The sequence below is a fragment of the Daucus carota genome, chromosome 3, assembly GCF_001625215.2.
Source record: "Daucus carota subsp. sativus chromosome 3, DH1 v3.0, whole genome shotgun sequence".
NCBI classification, from domain to species: Eukaryota; Viridiplantae; Streptophyta; class Magnoliopsida; order Apiales; family Apiaceae; genus Daucus; species Daucus carota.
The window spans coordinates 50,581,823-50,602,935 of record NC_030383.2 but is presented as its reverse complement, the minus strand read 5'-3'; the positions used below and the strand labels follow the sequence as shown (position 1 = coordinate 50,602,935).

The 21,113-nt window shown below is 32.9% G+C and overlaps 1 protein-coding gene across 2 annotated transcripts; it reads right to left on the bottom strand.

Annotated features, from left to right (window-relative positions):
• Nucleotides 1-10,887: 10,887 nt before the first annotated feature.
• On the bottom strand, nucleotides 10,888-12,494 carry LOC108211067 (uncharacterized). 2 transcript variants are annotated; one of them, XM_017382557.2, is made up of 5 exons: nucleotides 12,174-12,494; nucleotides 11,932-11,982; nucleotides 11,606-11,739; nucleotides 11,433-11,524; nucleotides 10,888-11,344 (listed from the first exon to the last, which is right to left on the bottom strand). In XM_017382557.2, the coding sequence occupies exons 1-5, from the start codon at nucleotides 12,435-12,437 to the stop codon at nucleotides 11,160-11,162; spliced, it is 726 nt and encodes a 241-aa protein (XP_017238046.1). In that variant the 5' UTR covers nucleotides 12,438-12,494; the 3' UTR covers nucleotides 10,888-11,159. The 2 variants fall into 2 exon arrangements, with proteins under 2 accessions (XP_017238046.1, XP_017238047.1); XM_017382558.2 differs by having other exon boundaries at nucleotides 10,888-11,333; nucleotides 12,174-12,491.
• Nucleotides 12,495-21,113: the final 8,619 nt, after the last annotated feature.

The window sequence follows — 21,113 nt, the reverse complement described above, 5'->3', positions numbered from 1 at the left end:
ATAAACATAGACATTAGGTTATACAAACGTATGTAGAACACGACAGCAATCGTTGTAACGTAAAAGCTCTTAAGAACGATTTATTTCTTGAGAGATTTTGTAACAGTTCTTATAAATCACTAAGAATTGAGTTGATTTGATTATTGGTTGCTTGATAATATCAGTTTGACATTAGTCCTTAACAATAGAGTTATTGCGCACTCAGTATATTGTTTAAATCTTGGGCAACATGTAATAAACTCCAGTTGTGTGATCATTTTAATTGTTTTAGCTTAGAAGCCAATTATTTAGTATCTTTTTAATTAGTTTTTATTTAGTGAGTTAAATATTTTTAGGCATTGTTTGTTCTTGAAATAATTGATTGTGACTGAATAAGACCTAATGGAACATGTCTCTTTGTGGAAACAACTCGCATTTGCCAGTCTACACTATAATAGACATCCTGCACTTGCGATTAGTTATAATTTTACACATAAAATTTTTGGCGCCACTGCTGGGGTGACAACTAGTTTTTATTGTTTTATTTTGTTATTTTCTTTTCCTCTTTGGGTCTTCTGTTCCAAGAGAGGTAGATTTTACTGTGTTTCATGGCTTTGTTGTATTTGTAAATGTGTTTACAATGGAGGAAGCTGATAATTTTGCGCTTTTATCTTCCCTAGTTGAGGCATATACTCGTGAAAATTCCCATTAAATGCTATGAAGCCTACTACACGTCCAATGAGTATCAATGAGATGTCACAAATTGCACCTAAGAGTTACAACTTTTCTCAAGTTTGTGGTATTTAGGGTCACTACGTTTAAGAATGTTCGTACAATGTCTTCAATTCTCAGAATGCTCACTTGGAACAAACAAATGATTATCAAGAAGGATATCAGTACAATCAGTATTCTAATTCCTATGATCAAGAATAGATGGGTCAATCAAGTTTTTCTAACATGGACAACAATTTTTAAAATTTCTCATATCATGATAAACACCAATTTCAACAACAACCTAATGAAGAACTGCCACTACAACAATATTTGTCGTGTGAGCAACAACACTATCAACCTTAATATGAGCAACTACAGTTTCAACAATATCCCTATCCTTAACTACCATAAGGGCTACAAGTTCGTTTAACCAATGTAGATGTGCCACCAGATCAGACACATGAGCTATGTGATATGTTGAGAAATATGAGCATGAGTTTTGAGGATGGTATTATGAACTTCCAGAAGAGCATTGAAGAGAGTATCAAGATGATTAAAGAATTAAAAGCTGAATAGCTGATTATGGAAACTCAAATTGCGCAGTTGGCTAGTTCTTCTACTACATGGCAAACCGAATATTCTCTATCTCCATCTCTTCAGGTTGAAGATGAAATAAGTAGTATTATTCTTGCACGTGATGAAGAGTGTGATAGTTTTTTGATCCGTGTTGATGATGTGCCTATTGATAAAGAGGGGGATCATCTCACTACTAATGAAATTGATGATGTTCCTGTTATAGACCATGTGAATGATGTTAAGGTATATGAAAAAAGCAATATTAATAAGGTTTTTATGTCTCTTCCATCATATGTGCCTAAAATATCGTTGCCTGGTCGGATGGATGACACAACTAAAGTGGATCAATGGTTTGATATTGATAAATTTTCTATTACTCTAACCACTCTTGTACTTGAGAATACATGTTTTAAGGTTGACGCAATCTCAAGAATTGTCCAACATGATCATTTACAAAATTCGGTCAGTGAACTATTTTTAAAGGCTCCAACACTTTATTTCTCGAAAGATGGAGATAGTAAGTTTGATTCTTTATTCATTGATGTGAGAAGCCAAGAGATTCAACTGACTCCTGCTAAAGTGAGGAGTTCGAAAAAACCACCGCTTGAACCGCCTTATGAGAATGTCAAGGGAGTTCGTCCTCTTCGTGGTTCTGAATTTTATCGTTAATTGTTTTATCACTAAGTTCTTTAAATTTACAAAAAAATTGATCAATTGTTACTTCTTTATGTGACAATCAAGTTTACTAATGTTTGTTCTCTGCTGGATAAAGACCACAATTAATGTTATCAAGTTTTTCTCAATGGTGAAATTATATTCTGTAAGGTGGATACTCCACGTTTATTTTTGATGTGGTTTTGAAAGGTCAAGCTAATGACTTTAAAGGAGCGCTTATTGGAAGGCGACCCAAGACTATATTAATAGTCAAATTTAATTTTTTTTACTTCCATAAGGTTCCTTGATGAATTTTGTGTGTAATGTTTCAGGGAATAATGAATTTTATGAAGCTGATGGAAAGGGTGTTAAAGTAAAAAATCCGCAAAACAATCTGATTGAATTAGTTGTCTTGTTTTTGCATTTCCCGGAGTTTAATGGGCGGAACGCCCTCAAATTTGGATAGCATCTTCCTTACTTTAGTATCTATACTTTTGAATGGTGGAGATCAGATTTGGAGGTCCAGAAGGTCAATTTATATTTTCCATGTAGAAATATTGGCACCATGGTAGAGTAACCTACCTATGGTGCATCGACTAAGAGGCAAACACTTCACTTATTTTTCAAGTGGAACTTCATGCTTATACGTAGGGGAGTATTTCTACCTTTTCTTGATATTCTCTTTGTATTTGTTAGTTATGTTTTATTAGTAGTGTTATCATTCATTGAGGACAATGAACCACTTTAGTGTGGGGATGGGTTCTCAAAGTTAAAAAATCCAAAAATATTATATATTACCTTGTATTAAATATAAAATATTTATGTTGCATTTGAATTAGATTATGTAGTTATTTAATTTGACATGCCTTTATTAGGAGATTTTTTTTTATTTAGTTTGCATTTGCATAATTCATGGAAGTATATGATACCAAGTTAATTTCTTATGATGAGTTTATTTGCATAATTTCTTGACTAGTAATCTTGATCATATGTGATGTCTTGCATGCTCAGAAATTGTTTGTGCGGAAATTTCAATTAAACTATAAAATGCTTTAGAGACTAGACTTAGGCTAGCTTAATTACTGAGTCTTAGCTATGAGTCGGACGTAGAATTTGGACTATTCTTTTTTGAGCTTAGAGTATGTAATTTTTAAGCTTAGGTAAGCTATGAGATGTGTATGCCTTCCAAAAAAAATATTTAATATAAAGTATCAAGTGCTCCTTTGAGATCAATGGGTGAAACATATAATATCATGTGAAAGGGACGATCTATTTACTTATGCTGGTATTAAGTGCAGTTGTACTAGAAATAAAATTTTCTTGGGGATTTTTCACAACCCTTGGTTTATTAAAGAATTACTTGAATTCAGAAAAAGGGGAAACAATAAGCTAGTGAAGTCTTATGGTAGTCGTAACTCACTTACCCTGAGAAGCGTCCCAATCATAAACCAAACATGCGAGAAAAATAAAAAAATGTATAAAAAAAATATAAAAGTGTCATAGACGTTCATTTGAAACCCTAAGCTATAGTTGACTCTAATGTAACAAACTGTTTAAACTTTATTCTGATAAACGACTCATGGTGAAGACTCTTTTGAAGTTAGTTGGCCTCTGTTTTTTTCCATTAGAGAGCATGTTGAGCACACACGACACACTTCGTACTTGCAGGGGAAGAGTTGCATGACTAATATGTGAGATAGATGAATGCCTTAATTGTTGTATATTCTGATGATAATATGTTGACGAGGTTGATGCTTTCATGATTGGATTATATTCATTTAGATTGCATTCACATTAGTTGTATGTTTGATACTTTACATAAAATAATAACTTTTGTGGGTATATTTACTATAAACCCTCATCAGACAAAACTCGTCAACTAGGGTTTCCTAAGGGTTTAATGGCTTTTTGCATATGCTCAATGCAATCTTGTCATCTACGAAAGTGGTGTTAGTTAGTTAGGACTTAATTTTTATTTCGCTTATATGACCGAGGACGTGTTAATGCTTAGTGTGGGATGTTTGGTAGAATAAATTTATATATTAATTCTATATGATTTAATTCCCATATTTGATTATATTTTGCATTGATTTGAATATTTATTTAATATATTTTCCTGTTTTATTGTGGGGAATACAAAATTCCAAGTTGAGAAAGGTTTGTGGAAAAATAGCTATTGTGGAACTGAATTCTATGAAAATTCGTATTTATTGGGTTATAGTCCATTCTGAACTTTTTGGGCCATATATTGAGTTGTAGATGTCGGATTTGGACAATCTTACAGCCCAGACGAAGTTTAGGGAATTTTATTTAATTTAGAGACAGTCCAAGAAGCAAAATACAAGTAGAAAAGCGCGTAAAATGATGTGCAAAGACATATACGAATTTTGACATATATAAAATCCTACTTGATTTCAGAGTTCTATTTGTATATTAATTAAAATATAATAAAGGCATTTATTAGTAGATAATGGAATCAGATTTTATCATTGTATACTATTAAATAAGGATGAGGGTTAGAGAGAGAAGGAAAAAATACCATGACTTCTCTTGGTGTGACAATATTAAAGGTTAAAAATTTTCTTCACTTTTCTTGTTTGTTTAATTATTTCTATTTATTTTTTAGTTATTTAATTAGTATTGGGTAGTGTATTCAAAAGCAAAAGGGGAAGATGTGTTTGCACTATGATATTGGCATGATTTCAAAATGATTTGATTGATTATGGCTAATTCAGATTGATATGTTTTAATATTGATTTGTGTAATAGGTCAATATAATAAATTGATTATATGCGAATAGGAGTATGATTGAGAGATATACTACAAGAAGCACACATACAATTGGCGTAACTGAATTTGAGTGCGAGAGCATCATTGAATTTCTGAGAGTGTTAATACTCGAAATAGATTAACATTGCTTTAGTTACTCAGTTAATTGGATTACTAAAACATAATTATATGTGTAATCATGTTTCGAGGATGTTGATACTTGAGAGAGATTAACAAACTTCAGTTGCATGACCACTTTAATTATTTTAGCTTAGAAGCAAGTTATTGTGTAAACATGGTGGACCTGATTGCCCTAGGATTTTAATATATTATTTTAGTATCTTTTTCATTAGTATTGATTTATTTAAATATTTTCACACATTTTTTGTTTTTGGAATAGTTGATTGTGACTAAATACGACCTGATAGAATCTGTCTCCCTGAGGATACCGTCCGTATTTGCTAACTAGTCTACACTACAATAGACACCGGGCACTTGCGGTTTGTTATAATTTTACACATCAGTATTCAGATAAGGCACCTTAATTGTTGCCCTAAAATAATATTCATTGTGAAAGGCATGTGTGCTATTTTGTTACCAACGAAGAAGAGTTTGAACTTGGATGCTTGTTGTGTATTGAGGTCCTGATGGCCATGAGGCATTGGAGCGGAGGACCTAAATGGTATTTTTGGACTAGTGATCTTCGTTGTCGTTTCTACTTCTGTGGAGACAAGTGAAGTAGAGAGTTTCGTAGAGGATAAATTTGGAGATTTTTTGAGGATCCTTTCGTGGAGTTTATTCTTTGTTAGTATTTGAAGGCATGCATTGTAGTTGTGGATTCCCTTAAGACCATATTGTTTATAAAGGAATTTGATTGGATTCATGTGAAGTTTTTTATGGCTCCCTGATGGATAAATGGAGAACTTGCTGACCCTTTATAGCATTTAGGGCGTGAAAACGCAATCATGGACATATATAGATCAGAGGTACCCAAATCATAGTTTGAGGACTTAGAATTGTTTCTTATATTGACACATAAAAAGTATTGTCAAAGTATTGAGACTATGAGGGTGTATCAACTCGAAGTGATGGTGGATCTCGATCTTCTAACTATCCTGATAGAGATGACATTTTATTGAAGTTTGCTTTGAGAATGCCATATAGGCTTTTGCGAAGGCCTTAGAGTTGTTTACTTTGAGATATGTTTTGCTTAAAACTTCATCGCGGATATATGTTGGCGATTCTTGTTTTGCCTTTGGAGGCATACATATTGGGCGTCATAACTGCAATCTCACATAATTCGATACTTCAGGAATCGAAGAAACGTGGAGGCAAATTATTGAACCACTTTAAGGCTAAGCGTTTACTTTCAATAATGCTCCAAGAACTCATAAAGCAAAGTGGCAGATTATCGAACCACTTTAGTACCATGTCTTGAAATTTTTAGGGATGCTCAATGAGCTAGTAAAGCAAATTGGTGGATTACTAAATCATTATGAGACCGCATGTTAATATTTTCAGGGACACTTAAAGAGCTAGTGAAATAAAGAAGCGGGTAACCGAACAATTTATTAACATGCTCTGAGAGTTGTTGAAGCAATGAGGTGGATAATTGAACCACTTTGAGACTACGCCTTATTTTTAGGGACCTTAAAGAGCCGATGAACTAGATTCATATCTTTTTGATTCCCATCAGGATTTATATTTTTAGATTCTCAACGGGATTTGTTTTCTTTCGGGTTGCCAATGTGATTCAGTTTTATACGCTCCACGAGCTAATGAAGCATAGAGATAGAATTTTGAACCGCTTGAAGGTTGTGTTTGGTACTTATTAAATAACTTTAGCCTTCATCGACTCCACGGCTTTGTGCTTCATTATTCGGGTTAGATACACGAGATTTCCTTAGGGATTTAAGGAAGCATTAGGAGCTGAATTTGAGGACGCTTTAATAGCTGCATTCTCCAAGAGCTAAACTTAAGGACACTCCAACAATTGTCTTTATAGATGCTTGAAGAGTAGGACACTTCAAGAACGGGATGCTTCAAAAGTGGGACACTCCAAGAGCTGAATTTAAGAATTCTTCAAGAGTTAAACGCTACAGGATATGTATTTAAAGATGCTTTAATAGCGGGATGCTCCAAGAAATGAATTTAAGAATGCTTCAAGAGTTGGACGCTTTAAGAGTCGTACTTAAGGATGCCTCACGAGCAAGGCGCTCCCCGAGCTGGAATTAATAACTATATAGGAGCCGAATCTTATGGACACTCGTGAGCTAAATCTTTAGGACATTGATGAACTGTTGAGCCGAAAAATAAATAGAGCTCACGAACTTCATCATCTATGTTAAGTTTTCAGTTCAATAGTCTCACAGTTTTAGAACTCAACTCATTCTATTTCATCATTTATTTTTTTTCTTGAGGGACCCTGTTAACCAACACGAAGATTCCTGAGCTATGAAAAATGGATGAAATCCACACAATCTCATTTTGGGTCGCAATTCATACACTAAACATTGCCTCCAAAACGAAACTCCACTTGACCTTATTAAAAGCCTATGTGAAATCGATTTTCAGCACAATACCATTTGTTTTTTTGCATTTAACTGTAGAAATTATTTCACTAGCTATTTGAATACTATCTTAAATCAGTCTACCCTAAATAATGGCCGACTGAACAGGATTCACGAGGAAATTCATTACACCTTTAAATCTCCTGGCTTTTACTTTCGTTAGCAGCTTCATTATTGCATCCATGAGCTAAGAGCATCTCAAATAGTCTTCTAGTTGGCTCCTATATATAATATAAAATATTAAACTTCTAGTAAATTAATATATAATTAAGAGTGTCAACTCCAATAATGCTCTTTATATTTGCTCTTAACTTGAATTTTATTCATATTTTGAATTCAAACATATGTCGTGTAGTGGGAGTCTAACGTAAGTATTGGAGGAAATGATTATTTTATTAAGTTAAGAGCCGACTAGTAGCTCTTAAATTAGAGAAAAGAGAAGAGACTTTTAAGGTTTTTAAGAGCCACTAAAAACCTCTTGGAGTTTTTTTTTCCCTCATCCTCCTTGCATTTTGATTTAAAAGCTAGTTTAGGAGTCTCTTGAAGATGCTCTAATGGGTCTGAACTCTGAAGGATGTTTCGGGACTAAGACTTTTGGAATAGGAGTGATCAAGGAAGAATAGTCATAAGGGATACAATAAGACCAATGGAAGTTTGAGAAAAACTTCTTGTTTGATCGAAGGTCATAATGTATGCAATACACCTGCGTTTACTCCATTAGGCCCAAGGGCCTTAGAGCATTCTCTGTAGCAGCCAAAGCATCCTCTATTTCTTCCAATGTGAAATCTTTAACGAGGTGTAACTTATGGATGCAAGAAATGGTTGAAAACATGCTCTTATTCAAGTGAAAAAAACTTTCCCTGTTTCGATGTTAGGAGCTTCTTAAAATGTTCATCGAATGTTGCCTTTGAGATTTAAGAGCGCTTCCCTTCCTCTTATGATGCTGGTTATGTTGTTTGTATTATGTCGTCTCGTAATAGCTTTATGAAAAAAAAATTGTGTTCTTTCCGCCCTTAAGTTGCTAGTAGTAATAGTCCACTCGAGCGAGTGTCGCTGTAAGTAGTCCAAGATTCCCTTTTCATATGGCATTCACCATTTGCTCCTCAAGAAAGAACTAATGTTGGAGCGCCTTGTTCTGTTGGTGGTTCAATTCGTCTGCCCTCATCTGGAAACGTAAAAGAAATGTTTAAGCATATATAATGAGACCCCCAAGTAAGATAAAAAGAATAATAAATAATGGATTAAAATCTAAAATAATATCTAATCTTTTAATATTATTCAAAACAGATAAAATAGAAACTAAAAAGATGTGTAAGAGAACTCTTGAAAAAAGTTTAGGTAATTAGATGGAAGATGAAATTAAGTTAATTCAAAAAATAGCAAATAAGACACCAACTTATAACAAAGATATAAATCAACATATAGAAACTTGTAGAATAAGTTTAAGTATTATTGAGCAAAAAGAAAGTAAAATACAAACATTAAGAGAGATGTTAGAGCAAAGAGATGAACAAATAAGATTAATGCAAGAAGAAAATTTAGAATTAAGAAAACGGAATTTTATAGAAAGAACGGGACGAGAAATATCTGAAAAAGAATATAGAGAAGCATTAAGAGAACAATATAAAATAATTGAAGATTTAAAAAGAAAATGAATAACGAAGCAATAAAATCTTATTTTGTGTATAAAAAATACATAAAAAACGAAATAAAATTAAGATATAAAATAATTGCAAATAATATGAAAATGCTAGATTATTTGTATGAAACTGTAAATAGTCAATCATATAAAACTTATCCAGAAATAGGTAAAGAAATAGATAGACATAATATAAATTTAGTAAAAGAAACTATAAATAATCATATAAAGGAAATAAATAAGAAGACATATATTTATTTTTATTAATGGATAAAAAGGAAGAAGTAATGGAAAAAGACTATTACCAAATGGATGAATATGAAGGTGGAACATCCCAAACACTAAGTTTTAAACCAGAAACATATAAAAGAATTCAAAGTGAGACGGAAGAATTAACAATAAAAAAGATTTTTAAGACAAACTATTTTGAAAGAAATAAACAAATAAGGTATATAGCACAAAAACATGAAAACATAATAGACATAAATACAATAAATGGACGAGCAAAAATAAATTTAATAACTGATGACTTAATAAAAAGAGAATTATCAAAATTATCACATAAAGAAGCTAGTAAATTAAAAAATATTTATTTTGGAGCAATAGAATTTACTATAAAAGCATATTTTCAGAAAAATATTGATACTCCTATACAAATATATATACTAGATGATAGAATATTAGGAAATATTCAAGATGCATTAATAGCTGTAGTAAAAGGAAATTTAATATATCAAAAATTAAAATTTATAATACAACCAGATTTTAGTATATCATTAAAAGATGAAAATAAAGAAAGGGCCTTAACTTTATATTATAAATTAGATGGAATAAATATGCCAAAGGGAAGTAAAGTGATTAGTATAGAAACAAAAATGGTATATGCTATAACTGGGAATCATCATGTAAAGAAACAAACAGAATTATGTACAATAGTTCCAAAATTATATGAAGATATATTGGAAAGAATAGAACATAAAGAGGAATCTAGAATAACAATCCCAGAAGAGATAAGTATAGATTTTAATAATAGGCAAATAGTACAAACCCCAAGAATTAAACCAATATTGGAAGGCTCTAGGTTAAGCTTTAAAAAGGATAAAAATTTAATTAGGAGTATGAGTTTATCTAGACAAATAAATACTAATTTTAAGCTTTCCCCAAGCTATCTATGTTTCCTCGTGGTTGATATTGGCGGATGTGAATTTGGTAGTCGAAACCCTAGATCCATCATTTGACGCCAAGCTTAACAGTCAAATATTTAATGTGGAGCAAAGCAAGCTCCCACAAATGCCAAGGTTTGATTTTCTGCAGAAAAATTATTCAATAAACAAGCAAAAGAAAGAATTATAGTGTACACTTATACATGGGAATCTTACATATCAATAAGCAAAAGATGTGTTATCAACTTATTCCGTGTTCACTTGGATATAATGGAATCAATAGAAAATAAAACGAAAAATTTGTATTCTAAATTATAATTTTCATTCATCCAATCATTCCATTCCAAACTATTTGAACTACAAATCTAACACATATGTTTTGGAAGGAATGCTAATTCCATTTATTCATCATTTTTCCCATACATTCTTAATCATAGAAAATTTAGATTTACTCATATTTACTCACTATTTTTTTATAATTTTTTATTCCACTCTCTCATTATTCTATACAATCCAGGTGAACGCAATCTTACAGATGTTGATAAATAGTAAGTAATCCAAAATCCAAGAACTTGTAATAAACTTACAACTTCATAACATTGCCCAACCACGCAAGAGTAGATATTGATATCAACCAAGAATAAAGGACATTTTCATTACAAGAAGTATCAGAGACCCTTACATAGATAAGTCAGTAAATCTTTCCAAATGCTAAGAAGTATCAGAGACCCTTACATAGATAAGTCAGTAAATCTTTCCAAATGCTACTAACCTCTTACAGTAAGTAGCTTGCATCAAGATGTATTTTTATCTAATAAGTTGATTGGGTAAAGATGATACAAAATACTTGACAAAATTAAAAGTAATCCATATTACATAAGAAAAAAAGGCAAAAAATGTGGATCTGTCGTTCCAGTTTTGTCGACCCATTTAAAAGGTTACTAACAACTCAAAGCCTATAGGTTGAAACCAAAAGGCACGGAGGAACAGAGGAGATAAAATGCAACGATATCCTATCCTAATGCTACAGAAAGTTTAACTGAATATAACAGCAATGAGGTCACAAGCAAGTTTCTCTAACCATGTAAGCCATATTCAGATTCTAGCCTTGGTTCGCGACTTAAAGTAGTTGATAGCCACCCTGGACCATTTTGTAAGGGTGAAAAATAGTTGTACAGCATTCCGGCCTTTTACAATAACCTCCTTTATACCCCTTGCAGTTCTAGCTAACACTGGTCCTGCTGCTTTTGTTTGTCCCGTTGTTGCCACCTGCATCAATGCTACATGAGTAAAGATGAGTCCACCACTCACAAAAGGATGCGGGTGGGGTGGGGGGAGGGCACAGAGGGCTTATGAATCATATATAACCTGGGGGAGACATGTTTGCAAACCGTCGGAATTTTTCTTCTGCCAACCTTACAGCTCGAGTGGAGCTTTTAACACCTTGGTTTATCTCCTGTCTGCAAGACAAATGGGATCAGTAGGTTGTACAAATTCAATTAAAGTAGAAAATGATAAGGATTGAATATTTTTGTACTAACCCCAAATCACTCAGCTCCATAGTTAGGTCACTAATCTCCATTCCAGATAATCGCATAGCCGCCATTGTATCAGGAAGTTCCTCTCTTGTAACATCAAGTAATTTCTCCAGCGACTCTGCTGCTCTCTTGAATGCCTTGAGTGATTAAAAACATGAACGACTCAATACAAAAGTATCGGAATTTACAAACAAGGTAGCAAGAGTCTGAATCATATTACTCCTAATTCATTCTGCAAAACCTACTGTGTTTCCGAAAGTTAATTTCCCAATCAACCGCAAGCTTACTAGCTAATTACACAAAATTGCAAAACATCCAAGAAAACTAACCAAAAGTGTGGGAATAGCCGCCAGAAAAAGCCAAGTTGCGGAAACTGCTGTCTGCAACAGAAATACAAGACAGTCAAAGAAGCTTAAAGAAATATGTCTAGAACAAAAGTTATAAATATTCGCAAACAAAAAAAAAAGCAAAAAAAAACTTTGATACAGAATCATATATAACATAAACTCAACATAAACTCAATCGAAAGCTAAAGTAAACAAAATGACATCAAATACGAGTTGAGATTTACAGCGCAAGCGATGAAATTGAGGAGTAGAATGTGGCGTTGAGTGAGATTCAACTGAATCAAAGGCGGTGGAGTTGCGACGCTTGATGTAAATTGTGCAGAACCATCCAACACAACTGAGTCATTTTTTGATTGCTGCACCGAGAGTGAAGTCCATCGCCGCCGAGGTAGCCAGAGATTCACCGGACGGCTACCGGCGGGTGGATAGTGGCGGTTGAATTTATGGAGGGGTAGGGTTAAGGCCTGTAGTTTCACGGCGGTCAACATGTCATACAGAGTCTATCCACAGGCTACAGGCAGAGCATAAACAAACAATCTAAATACGTAAATATTGCCGATATTTCCTATACAAATTATAGCTATAAAACAAAAGCGTTTAAAATAAGTATTAATACTATAACAATTTAATATAATTCAAATAAATTTAAATTTCAATAAATAATATAATTATTTTAAAAAATTAGTATATGTTATTCAATTTGTACTAGTCTCATGTAGCGATATATATTATTCGATTTATATTATTTTATTATATTCACTTTAATTTTATTTAATTTTAAGCAATTCGGACGCTCTGTTTTTTGTTAAAAAACGATATTGTACCCTACTTTTGAAAACTCAAATCGTACCCTTTATCTTTACATTTTAAGAATGATATGCATCCCCCCGTTAAGTCACTATTGTAAAAAATGGGAATCGGACTTAATCGGTGAAGTCACGGAACAAGGATTAATCGGGGATTAATTGAATTGATCGGAGATTAATCGGATTGATCGGTGATTAATCGGAGATTTAATCAGTTCGGCGAGCTACGGAACAGGGATTAATCACGATTAATCACCGATTTTTAGAACAGAGCCGTTAACTTCTTCTAAAATACTCCCTCCATCTCAATTTATATGTCCTTTTTGCTTTTCGAGTAGTCAAATTGACTAATTTTTGACCAATTATTAGAAAATATTTATTTATTATTTTAGGAAATAGAAAGTTACATATTAAAATAGACTAGATTTATTTTTTGATGATATTTTTATTAAAATTTTTGTGATCAATTCTTTCAAAATATAATTAGAATTTATATATATTATTCAATATATAAATTTATGATTTATTTATAATTATTATCACACAATATTTATTTTTTATATTTGAAATAGTGTATATTTTTTATACTTAATACACATATTACTAAAAATTCAAAATCATTTGATTAATCTAATTCTCATTTTTTAAATCAATCTTATATATATTTATTAATATTTCATGTGATATGTATTTTTTTTTTAAATGGAATAATTCATATTTATTTTAGATATTTTGTTCTTTTTTAAATAATAAATAAATATTTTTTAATAGTTGGTCAAAAATTAGTCATTTTGACTTCTCGAAAAGCAAAAAGGACATGTAAATTGAGACGGATGGAGTATTTTAACGGAAGTTGACGGCAGTTAATGGAGTGAGGTGCATATCGTTCTTGAAATGTAAAGATAGGGGGTCCGATTTGAGTTTCAAAAGTATGGGTATAATATCGTTTTTGAACGAAAGATAGGGGGTCCGAATTGCAATTACCTTAAGGTATTTGAAAGACATATGTTTAGCCTATTTATATCTAAAGAGGTACAACTCAACTCAAATAAGAAAACTCTGTAAATAGCAAGTCACCGGAATCCGTACGAAGAACGTCAAATAATTTATCAGAATATTATGTCAGAAGAATTCCAGGATGCTGCTGCACACCAATGAAAGAAGCTCATTAATATGTTCAAACCTCAGTGCACAAATAATCTTTTGTGGCACGTCCGGGAGTTCAAAAGATATAAAGTTCCTATAATTTATTTATTCAGATGATTCCAATTTATGAAGAAGAACTTACAAGATGAAGACTTGACGAACGAGCCACAACTTAATTGTTTTAATGACGAAGAATATTTTATTCAACTAGATACATATGAACTACACAGTACATTTGTGTGTCAGCTACTCGGATTAAATATTCAACGTCAAGCAAAGGTGGTCGTTCAATCGTTCAAGACGAAGATATTAGAGTTTCAAAGAAGACAGAAGCTCTGTTAAAAAAGAAAAGTGATTAAATAATAAATAGATTATATATATTCACTTCTAATATAATTATATTAGTTGTGGATTTTATTTATTAAATTGATTCACTCTTGAATTAATTTATCTAATGAATATACTCAACTAATTTAATTAAGTGGATTATATTCCATTTATTATTTACTAAAGAAATCACTTTAAAGCTTACTACATCTAGTTAGACAAAGAAATGCTTTGTCTAGCTCCTTTAAAGACACTCCAAGACATTGAAAAGGTTTGTCCTACCTTGTTCTTCAAGCACATGATCAAGACAACTCTTTTCTTTGCAAAGACAAGCTCATTCACTCCAAGTACAAGACAAGCATGTCTTTCTACATGCTTCATTCTAATGGCACATGACAAGGAAGCTTCCTTGTCCATTCGAATGGATTGTTGCCTTGTTAGGTGACAAGTTGCCATGTCTTGCTTTGTGTTGTCTTTCCTTTCTTTACTTTGTCATGACTAGCACTAAAGTTGTCATACTTTGCTTTATGTTGTCTTACCTTTTCTTGTTTTGTCATGACAAAGCTACTAGATTTTCATACCTTGCTTAGCTTTGTCATGTCTTACTTTAGTTGTCTTATCTTTAGTTGTCTTAATAGTTCAATGGTGTTGCCTATAAATATGGCCATCATTCTTCATTGTTAAGTGTTCATTCACTTTGATTTCAAAGCATTTGTAAAGTTTTCAAGTTGTGCTAAACTTGATATAGTTACATCCACAGTTTACTATGCTTTGATCACTCGGTTGTTTTAATCACTAATCTAGAATATACCATGTCGAATTTATTCTACGAACATTAGTGGACATTAAAACTGAACCAATTTAATTATATAACGACTTCAAACATTGTTATATTAATTAATTAAAATCTGATTATCAAGTTATATTCAAATCAAATTTATTCCGCGATTATTTTGTGACGATTGTATTCAACCTCCCCCCCCTTCTACAATCGGTTCCAAACCTAACAATTGGCATCAAGAGCGGTTAATACGAATATGCCGTGTTAGATCTGTTATGAATCAATAATTTTGATGATAACATAAACACTTTGCAACATGTTCAAAGTAGAATCTTTATCATTTTATCAATTGTAATTGTAATGTTACTTGTCTTAAAAATTATCAACGGATGGATAGATTAGGATGGCTAATTGTAAATATCCAATGCCATGTAATTTTGTCTAAGTGAAAGATATTTAACTGATGAGTGATAGTAATTCAACTGATGAAGACTGTACTTTGTTCGATGGATGAAGACTAAGTTTTCAACTGATGAGACTGGAACAGTGTTCAACCGATAAAGCTTGTAATTCATTCAATGGATGAGGGAACTTTCAACAGATGAAGCAAACAACCATTGAAAGTGACTAGAGCTCAATTCTGGCAAGTCACATGGATCGAATTACACTAAAATGGACATGAAAGCCTGATTAGGACATTAAAGAAGAAGCAGAAACATACTTATCTTATGCAATGCAATCTGGATCAAATCAAGAAGATAGTCAAAGATGAAGACATCACAGAAGACATACATAAGACAAAGTTGTGCAGCATAGTTTAGTTTAGAGTGCACATTTTGTATTCTAGTTAAACATTGTAAAGTTGGAGTATATAATCAAGTGAGTAGCATCAGTTGAACTTGTTCAAATATTCTTGTATGAAAACCTGAGTGTTAGAAACAGTTCAAGTGTTGAACCTGCAGCTGTGAGAATTGTAATCAATCCACAAATTTTTCAATATAAAATCTCACGGGTGGATAATTCAATCCACCCGTATTTTTAATTACTTGGTGTTTTTCTACTCTGTTATTTTTAGTGTTATTGTTCTTGAATCTTTTATTTTTGTAAATGATTGTATTCAACCCCCCCCCCCTTCTATAATCTTTCTCATAGTTAGTGTAACATAATAATTGGTATCAGAGCGAGGTTCCCAACAAACAGGGAAAAAGATCAACACTACTGAAGAAATATGGGAAAGAAGGATGTTGGAGTGAAGATTCATGTTTTTGACAAAGATAATTACTTTCACTGGAAGTAAGAATGCATCTGCATTTGATGTCAATTGATGAAAGCTATGTCAACTACATAGAGATTGGACCTCATGTTCCCATGAAGGTTTTGTTAGAATTTATACTGAAATATTCGTTTGAAGTATATAACAATTATTTGAGAATCTTGAATGCATGTTTTCAAATTGTCTGTATATTATATATTGTAGACAATCTAGTATCAAATGGGATAGCAGAAGGTTAGATTGTTGAATTCCTTATATAATATAATAAAGGTTCACAGTCGAAGTGGTGTTGGACAAACCACTGGAACGGTTGAAGTGTTATTTAGATGATGCAAACAATAAGTTAGATTGTAGAAGGGGGGTTGAATACAATCTACAAAAATTTCAATAAATTCTTGCACAACAGATTATATTCAAACTACAAGAGAACACGTAAACTAAAACAAAAATTTAAAGAACAAGGATCTTAAAAATTTCAGGTGGATTGTTTGATCCACTTGAGAGATTTTTATATTAAGAACCTTCCAAGTAAAAATACTTGGCTGCTTACAGAAGAATGAAGAGCAGAAGCTTACAATTTTTTGCTAACGTTCTCTAGTGCTTTGCTCTTCAGTTCTTGGTGTTTGGATACTTTGAAATGTAAATTACAAAGTGAATATATACTACTACAAACAAAACTAGTCTGTAAAAGTATTTTCCTACTCAATTTCTAGCTAATACAAATATAGAATTTCTTGAACTTGATACAACATTTGGCAGCTTGAAATTCTTGTTGCTTTGCCAGAAATGGTAGGCTTCGAGGTTCTCAATATTTGACTAAATTGCTTTTGGTTTAGCTTCCAAAGCTGGTGCAGCATCTGTCACATCAACCTATGTGCTCTTTGTCTTTTACTTGACTTGTAGCTGTCAATTGCTGATTGTCAATTGCTAATATTATCAATTGATAATGTTCTTGAACTATCAATTGATAAGTTGTTCAGAATGAGCGATTGACAGTCTTCCTTGAATTATCGATTGATGGTGTTGATGCAGCGATAGATAAGCTCCCTTAAATTAGCCATTGATACTTTAAAAATAGCGATCGATCTTCACTTCACTTGGATAGATTACATGACTTCACATATTTACAATTATGTCACCCTATCTAAACATCCATTGATAGATCAACTGCTAATCTAAAAGTATTCATAACATTACATCAATTGCTAGGATACTCCAACTTTGTTACATCACCTCATCATCCGTTGATGGGTTTATCTGATCAATCGATACTGCCTTAGCATGCTATCAATTGATCAGCTACATGCAAATTTATCCTAAGTAAGAACATAAACATTTTGTATCATCAAGCATCACATATTCCTAACATGAAGAATTATTTAGAAATAGTTTATCTTGACTATTGAATAATACTTATATACTTTGTGTATATTGAACGAGATCAAATTAGTAGAATAATTGTTTCTTTTATTCTGACAATAAAGAAATAAGATTCTATGATGTTATTATTTCTTAGGTTCTTAATCCGGATATTGTGATTGACACTTGTATTTAATGCACATGCCTTGATTCATACGTTAAGTAATTTATTTTAAATTACGAATTTATGTATTGGGTAATGACATTATATACAGAGTGGGATATTAACTATAAAAGGAAACCATGTCCGAAAAATATATTCGGGTGATGATGTCCTCTTGAAAGTTCATAAAGATAATTATGCTTTAGTCCTGCAGGCAAATTTGTTCTTGCATAATTATAAGGTTGAGTGGATGATCAAGGATAAAAGATATTGATTAAATTAATTGTCAGAAATTAATTTAATTAATGGACATGCGATATCTTAAACATGGGGAATTTATAAGCAATTAATATGGGAGCCGAATTAAATAATTAATTTACGGAATTAGGAAAGGTAGTGCAAATATTAATTCTTTAGTGGATTGAATTAATATATAATGACATTGGGCTTGGCCCGGAATGTCACTGGAAGGCCTGACCAAATGGTCCATGATCCCTACTATAACCTATATATATATTCTCGTCTTCCTAAAGCTATGAGACGCACAAAAACGAATTCACATCCTAGGGTTTTAGAGAGGCAACCGTTTTTCTCAAGGAGCCAGCTAGGGTTTTGGAATTTCGGAGCTTTAAGTAGAGGTACATCTTGGGAGATCGAAGGCCACACTTCGTCCAAGGAGAATCAGGGAATACAGTAGAAGACGTGGATTTGAATCGCTTGCGCCGTAGCGATTAAGGTTAATATTTTGTTCGAACTTCTTTAATTAGTATCATAAACGCAGGGCCAAGGTCCATTGTTCCTACAATGGCATCAGAGCGAGGTTTCGAGGTTCTGCGTTTTATGATATGTAGTCCATGTCATGATTATATATGCATGTATATAGTGGTTCTGTGATACAGGTTGGTATCCACTATTATGGCCATGTTTTGATTATGTGTTTTGGATCCCACGTGGTATATCGTGGTTATTCTGTTATGTTTGGATTCCACGTGGTTTATCGTGGCTTTGTTGTAAATCACGAGGGTTAATCGTGATAGTTTTGATCTTGTAAATCAATTTGTAATTGTTTTAGATTATGATCTGATGTAATAGAATAGGCTGGTTCATCTGTACAAGTTTGTATGTAATTGTTTGATCAACGGGGCTGCAAGAAACAGATACTTTCCGCTGCTGCGATCTGTTTTCAGGGGTGCTTCGCTATTTTGGCCTAACTTTTGCATACGATGTCCGATTTGGGCGGATAATACCTTTTCGGAGACGGCAAAACGAGACGGATAGTGATTTAAATTGACGTAATCCATTTGGCCCATTTTTTCAGGGCGTTTTGAGGCTGTTTAGGCCTCCAAACGGGCTGTCGAAGATTTTCAGAATTATTCGAAGGATGAATTCAAAGTTGTTTTTCCGGGGCCATAATAGTGGATGTGTTTTTATTATGATTTACATAATTCTGCCTTTTATTGATTATTGTTATTATGTGTTTCTTGTCTATGTTTTTATGCCATGTGATACCAACTCTTCGCATGCTAGAATGACATGGACATATAGATGTGTTTATTAATGCTTTAATTATGATAGTATGCTGCTATGTTATGTGTTCTTTGTGTTGCTATAACCATGATAGTATACATGTGGACTTCGAAGAAATGACATAGGGCGATGCATCTAGATTAAAATCCTCAAAGTAAATTCTAAGTGGGAGAGGGAATTAATATGAGATTAAATCTCATGGTCTCCATCATTGTTTGTATGTAATTTAACATAAAGGCGAATATAAATTATATATACGTCACCCATCGTGGCATGTAATTTATGGTGTCTAGAATGTTATAGATATTACTAGAACAAACTTCTTAAATTAATACGAATAAATATGAATTTTCTTTATTTATGATATGGGGCGATTTGTAAGGCTTATGGGTATTAAGTGAGACAGATGTGACTCCTCCACTGCCTAAAAATCAAACCATTGATGAATATGGAATTGAAGTATTCTATTCAAAGAATATTGTAAGGTATACATGCCACCCATCGTGGCGTACCAAGTTCCATAGATTTCGGATAATTTAAGATTTGATGATGGTATACACTTAGCTATGAAAAATAATATAGACCACCCCAACGTGGCTTATTGTTTGGTAATAGGACCGAAGTAACGTTTAAACAAATTTAGGTGGTATACATCGTGACGTACCAGAAACTTATGGTGTTTAAATGTTAGTGCATTTAATTTTAATAATTGTTAGTGGAACCAATAGGTCTTAATATTTAATGCACTCTTATTTATGTGTAATGTGATTTTTTTTCATGCATGATTCTCAAGATAAAATGGGCTTTAATCCACTGTTCACCATACTGAAGGATAACAAACTTACCGGACCTAACTATATTGAATGGAAACGTAATTTGTACATTGTGTTGACTGCTGAGGAGTACAAGTTTTGCAATTATGAACCCAAACCTGAGCAGCCTGCTGCTGATGTTCCTGATGAGGAGAAGGAGAATGGTGAGCCCAATGGACTCAGTCCAGAATAACCATGAGCCCAGTGCACTTGGTCTAATTCTCCCGTGAACTAGAGAGCATATAGTCTTCATAAATAGAGGTGGATGGACTCACCCTAATAATCCGTATCTGATCATGGGCTTGTCGAGGCCCATGCCGATTTTGGGCTAAACACACACAATATAAATTAGTCATTTGGAAAAAAATTGAGAACATAGTTGAAATACGTAATGTAAAATTATCAATTTGGAACTCGGGTCCTTAATTTCCGGGGACTCGATAAACCGAGGTCTTCCGGCAAGTCCCTTGGTTATTCCAAGTGTCATGATGGAGCAAGAATCGTAACTAAAACAATTACATGCGTATATATAATAGTATACTCCCTCCGTCCCATCAGGTTCTTTACAGTTTTCTTTTTGGGATGTCCCATCCAATTCTTTACATTTCAAAATTTACCAAAAATAGTCTGTGGGTCCCGCCATTTCCCAACTTTTCTTTCCTTTTCACACTACTTTTACTCCACTATCGCCCTTTTATTCAATAAAAATCACTACTTTTCCACTAATTTATACATATTTCTTAACCGCCGTGCCCAAACCAAACATAAAGAATTGGCTGGGACGGAGGGAGTAATATATATACACACATGCAGAAAGAAACTAACGATATCTAGCAACATGATCAAGAAGGCATATATTCAAGATCGTAGCACGATTCTTTGGCTGCTTTTTGTTGTTATCAGCTGTACAATTATACCTTGTCCTTGCCATCAAATTAAAGGCTAAAAGACTGGATGAGAATCCAAACTC

What these genes read in the sequence shown, in the direction of transcription:
- LOC108211067 (XM_017382557.2), bottom strand. Translation starts at nt 12,437, where the DNA reads ATGTTGACCGCCGTGAAACTACAGGCCTTAACCCTACCCCTCCATAAA. An exon ending in CGGCTATTCCCACACTTTTG is followed by an intron (nt 11,740 to 11,931) that starts GTTAGTTTTCTT and finishes TAATCACTCAAG; the next exon opens with GCATTCAAGAGAGCAGCAGA. An exon ending in ATGGAGCTGAGTGATTTGGG is followed by an intron (nt 11,525 to 11,605) that starts GTTAGTACAAAA and finishes TTTGTCTTGCAG; the next exon opens with ACAGGAGATAAACCAAGGTG.